General features: G+C 40.9%; 1 protein-coding gene across 1 annotated transcript; it reads right to left on the bottom strand.

Moving 5' to 3' along the window:
* Positions 1–1,911: 1,911 nt before the first annotated feature.
* On the bottom strand, positions 1,912–2,563 carry LOC132014088 (peroxiredoxin-1-like). Its single transcript, XM_059394734.1, has one exon. It carries the CDS (start codon positions 2,521–2,523, stop codon positions 1,921–1,923), a length of 603 nt encoding a protein of 200 aa, XP_059250717.1. The 5' UTR covers positions 2,524–2,563; the 3' UTR covers positions 1,912–1,920.
* Between the last annotated feature and the right edge of the window lie 3,027 nt (positions 2,564–5,590).

A 5,590-nucleotide genomic window follows, 5' to 3' on the forward strand; every position in this document is an offset into this window, starting at 1 on the left:
AGGCCGTTCTTAACTGCCTACCTGCTAGGGCGTCTTTCTCAGCCCGTGAGAGGGAAGAAATAGCTTTTCCAGTCCTGCTCTCCTGAGCCCAATCTTTGGGTTTCGACTTTTGAGAATGAAACCCCCTTTCACAATTCCCAGTCATTCCCCACCCCCTTTCTTACTTTCGACACCCACACAACACCTCTCCAATACATGCATGCTCTTTCTCTGCCTCACGCTGCTACCTGAATGTTTGACTCAACTTGATTCTCATTGCAAACCGCCTCAGCCTAGTTTTGATTCCCAGACCTGCTTTATCTGGGTCAGTCTCGAAAATACTCACGATACTACTTGCTTCCAGGAATGAGTTGCTGATAACTGTTGTTCATAGTGACTACATGCCCCAGCACGTGTATTCAGTACCACAGAAAGACATGAAGAATGTGTCTACCCCGCACTGGAGAGTCTTTTCTCTGGTCACAGTGGACGTCTAGGAGATAAAACCACTTTCCTTCAAGTTTGAGTAACAATTGGAACAAGCAAATTGCATCCAAGGAATATGAATTTGTAGCAAGATTGTCAGTTGTCATCTCACTGTGAGAAATCCACTGGCAAGAAGATTAAATGCTACATTTTTATCTTTGGGATAAATAGGCTGTAGTGTAGTTGCTGGGTCATAGGGTAGCTCTGTTTTCAACTTTTTGAGGAAACTCCATACTGTTTTCTAGAGTGGCTGCACCAGCTTGTATTCCCACCAGCAGTGTAGGAGGGTTTCCCTTTTCTCCACATCATCACCAACATCTGTCATTTCCCGACTTGTTAATTTTAGCCATTTCGACTAGTGTAAGGTGGTATCTCATTGTTGTTTTGATTTGTATTTTCCTGATGCCAAGTGATATTCAGCGTTTTTTCGTGTGTCTGTTGGCCATCTGGATGTCTTCTTTGCAGAATGTCTGTTCATGTCCTCTGCCCATTTCTTGATTGGATTATTTGTTATTTGGGTGTTGAGTTTGATAAGTTCTTTATAGATTTTGGATATTTGCCTTATATCTGATATGTTATTTGCAAATATCTTCTCCTATTCTGTCAGTTGTCTTTTGGTTTTGCTGTTTCCTTTGCTGTGCAAAAGCTTTTGATCTTGATGAAGTCCCAATAGTTCATTTTTACCCTTGCTTCCTTTGCCTTCGGTGATGTTTCTAGGAAGAAGTTGTTGAGGCTGAGGTCGAAGAGGTTGCTGCCTGTGTTCTCCTCAAGGATTTTGATGGAATCCTGTCTTACATTGAAGTTTTTCATCCATTTTGAGTCTATTTCTGTGTGTGGTATGAGAAAGTGGTTCAGTTTCATTCTTCTGCATGTGGCTGTCCAATTTTCCCAACACCTTTGTTAAAGAGACTGTCTTTTTCTCATTGGACATTCTTTCCTGTTTTGTCAAAGATTAGCTGGCCATAGAATTGAGGGTCTCTTTCTGGGCTTTCTATTTTGTTCCATTGATCTATGTATCTGTTTTTTTTGCCAGTACCATACTGTCTTGATGATTATAGCTTTGTATTAGAACTGAACTCCAGAATTGTGATGCCACCAGCTTTGGTCTTCTTTTCCAATATTCTTCTGGCTATTTGGGGTCTTTTCTAGCTCCATACAAATTTTAGGATTATTTGTTCCATTTCTTTTTTTTTTTTCTCAGTTCAAGTTTAATAGAAACAACAGAAGATCAGAAGTGTTGCCCTCCTACTGTACATCACAGTTGGCCTGCCCTGTAACATAGTTCAGGCCATTCTCTCCAGAGAAGGCAGGCTGGACTCCCCAACCCCTGCAGGAAAGGCCTGTCCCACATCTGCACAAGGTCTAAAGTCTTGTGTTTTAAGCATAACAATAGTACAAAAGAGATTTTGTTTTCATGGCCACCCACTACAGCCCAACCCTAAAATGGCCCGTTGCTCACTTCTGCTTAGAGAAATACTCTTTGCTCTTCTGGACATTAGGCTTGATGGTATCACTGCCAGGCTTCCAGCCAGCTGGGCACACTTCCCCATGCTTGTCAGTAAACTGGAAGGCCTGAACCAGTCGCAGAGTCTCATCCACAGAGTGGCCAACAGGTAGGCCATCATTTACAGTGATCTGCCTAAGGATGCCTTTATCATCAATGATAAAGAGGACCCTGAACGAGATGCCTTCATCAGCCTTTAAGACTCCATAGTCCTGAGCAATGGTACGCTTGGGGTCTGATACCAAGGGAATGTTCATGGGTCCCAGTCCTCCTTGTTTCTTGGGTGTGTTGATCCATGCCAGGTGACGGAAATGAGAATCCACAGAAGCACCAATCACTTGACAGTTGAGTTTCTTAAATTCTTCTGCCCTGTCACTGAAAGCAATGATCTCCGTGGGACACACAAAGGTGAAGTCAAGAGGGTAAAAGAAGAACACAACATATTTTCCTTTGTAGTCAGATAGGCTGAGGTCTTTGAACTGGCCATCTGGCATAACAGCCGTGGCTTTGAAGTTGGGGGCAGGATGCCCAATTTTGGCATTTCCTGAAGACATCTTGCTATTGGCTGCTCTACGAACAAAAGCTCGGAAGACAAGGCAGGAAGAAGACGCCTATTTGTTCCATTTCTATGAAAAAAGTTTATGGTATTTTGATAGGGATTACATTAAATGTAAAGATTACTCTAGGTAGTATAAACATTTAAGCAATATTCATTCTTCCAATCCATAAGCATGGGACATTTTTCCATTTTTTTTGTGTTTTTCTTAATTTCTAAAATGTAGTGATCCGAAGAGGCACATGAACCTCAATGTTTATAGAAGCAATGTCACAATAGCCAAACTATGGAAAGAACCTAGATGTCCATTGACAAATAAAAGGACAAAGAAGATGCTGTATATCTATACAATGGACTATTATTCAGCCATCCAAAAAATGAAATCTTGCCATTTGCAACAACATGGATGGAACTGGAGGGTATTATGCTAAGCAAAATAAGTCAATCAAGAAAGATAATTATCATATGATCTCGCTGATATGTGGAATTTGAGAAACAGGCAGAGGATTATGGGGTAAGAGAGGAAAAAATGGAACAGGATGAAACCAGAGAGGGAGACAAACCATAAGGGACTCAATCTCAGAAAACAAACTGAGGCTTGCTGGAGCAGAGGGTGGTGGCTGGGCAATGGACATTAGGGAGGGTATATGCTATGGTGAGTGCTGTGAATTGTGTAAGACTGATGAATCACAGATCTGTACCCCTAAAACAAATAATACATTCTATATTTAAAAAGCAAAAATAGGGGTGCCTGGGTGGTTCAGTGGGTTAAAGCCTCTGCCTTTGGCTCAGGTCATGATCGCAGGGTCCTGGGATCAAGCCCCACATCAAGCTTTCTGCTCAGTGGGGAGCCTGCTTCCTCCTCTCTCTCTATCTGCCTCTCTGCCTACCTGTGATCTCTGTCTGTCAAATAAATAACTAAAATCTTAAAAAAAAATAAAAAGCAAAAATGAGGAAACACAGAATCTAAAAAATGCAAAGTGTCTGATTGGCTATAGGCTTATCATGAGCAGCAGAGGCTGGAAGATATAGTGAGTCAATCCAGAATTCTGTAATAAACTAAGCTTTTATTTAAAAAAAAAAAAAAGATTAAACGTTTATGTCAACTGGTTGGCAAGTTGCATTTCCCGTTAGAAAAACCATCTGAAAGCATGGTCAATGATTCGTTTGGTATATAGAGCCCAAATTTAAGAGAATGGATGGCTTGTAAGGGATATTCTGTGAGCATAAGACAAAAATCTAGTGACTTTGCTTCTAGAACTCATCTTTCTAGTAATCTGGATGAATCAAAATGCTACAAACCAGCAGTTCTTACCTCCATAGACAATGAAGATCAGATCCTAAAATGGCTGCTTTCATGCCTAATGACTTTCTCTTTGAGCCTCTGACCTTTTGATATTGAAATTATGTCTCTCTGAGCATTAATCTATTGACATATCTACAGAAATTGGGGATTTAGACGTAACAATTCTGCTTTGGATATCAGACTATCCATATGAGGTAGATAATCCTGCCATGCCTGAAAGGTAGAAGGTCCTCAGGAAATATGAAAAATTGAATGATAAATAAATTTACTAATGATTCAAAATTAACTAAAAACCTTTGAAGAACTTTATGAAAAATGGACTTAAAGTGGCTATTCTTTGTTTCTAATTCTTTTGAGGAGAAAGTAGTTTTATAGAACTAGTAATGAATAACAGTTTATAAATCATTTATTGAAATGCTTCACCTGCAAGGGAACCACTTATTAAGGTGGGGGAATATCACATTGTTCACTTAGAATCTAATTTGCAAGACTTTCTGTCCAGTAGTAACATGGCAGGAATAAAAAATCTGTCAAGTCAAATTGAGCACTTAACTCAAAGCTTCTCTTTCTCCAGTTATAAAGGGAAAAGAAGCTCTTGGAAAGAAGAAAAATAAAAATTATGTAGGATGCTTTGCTGTATGTGCCTCACATGTTCAAATATAAGTCTATCTTTTCAGTAAGGACCAAATGTCATTTTCAGACATAACTCTTGGCCAATTTTGTTAATGTACACTCTAGTTCTAGTGAAGCCATACTCACAGACCATTTTTAAATAAAATATCTTTTATAAGTTATCATGCTTTCTACCACATGATGGTGTTACTATGAGCGAAGCTTTCCTTTGACCCAAAGGCAGTCACTTACTGTCTGGTCAGCATTTTGTGAATTGGCTAGAGCCATAACCATCCAAGATAAGGGTGTTCCCTGAGCAACCCCATGTGTACTGCCATCGGATGCCCTCTCTCAGGGGGTTTAACTCAAAGATAGATGCAGCTAATGGAAAAGAAGAGGATCTGAAGGTGCAGCTATAAGGCAGTAAACAGAAGCCTGAGACCACAGGGGGTACAGAGGCAGTTATCAATGGTAGCAGCGTGTGGGAGCAGTAGAGGCAAAGTGCTGAGTCACCAAAACGGTAGAACACTAGAGTAGAGGGCCAATAGTGTGTCTTGTTGATGGAATGTGAAAATAAAGGCGAATCAAATGACAGTAAAGCAAAGGCTATTTATTTATGTGTGCTATAGCAAGGGAGTCCGCCACTGTCACTTGCATTTTGACAGAGACTCAAAGGCAGACAGAGGAGTAGGAGACTTTATAGTAACAGAAAGAGAAGTTTTCTGGTATACGCTAATTGAGACCATTGGGGAGGGGAAGCTACTGGTGGGCTAACGGGAAGTGGACCATCCCCCCACGGGAAGTGGGGTGACTATTTGGCTTTCTCTGATTGGCCCTAAGTTGCAAACTGGATAAAAATTGGGCAGCTATAAGTCATTAATCAAGCCCTGTTCATTTTGGGCTGACTGTTGTAGAAGTTATTGTTTAGCTTCCTGGGTTGCCCCCAGAAAGAGCAATCTGATTTCTTGAAAGTGAGACACAGGAGGTTGTTCATTGCAGGCAAGGGGTTGTCTGCCTGGGCTGGTCGCTGCAGGTTGGGGGTCAAAGGTCTATTTTTATACATGGTCTAGCCCTTGTCCATTTGTATGTTCAGTCTCTACGGATTCTAGCTGTGGTGTCTGAGCTGGTAGTCCAGTGCTCCACAGGG

The sequence above is a fragment of the Mustela nigripes genome, chromosome 1 (assembly GCF_022355385.1).
Source record: "Mustela nigripes isolate SB6536 chromosome 1, MUSNIG.SB6536, whole genome shotgun sequence".
Lineage (NCBI taxonomy): Eukaryota > Metazoa > Chordata > Mammalia > Carnivora > Mustelidae > Mustela > Mustela nigripes.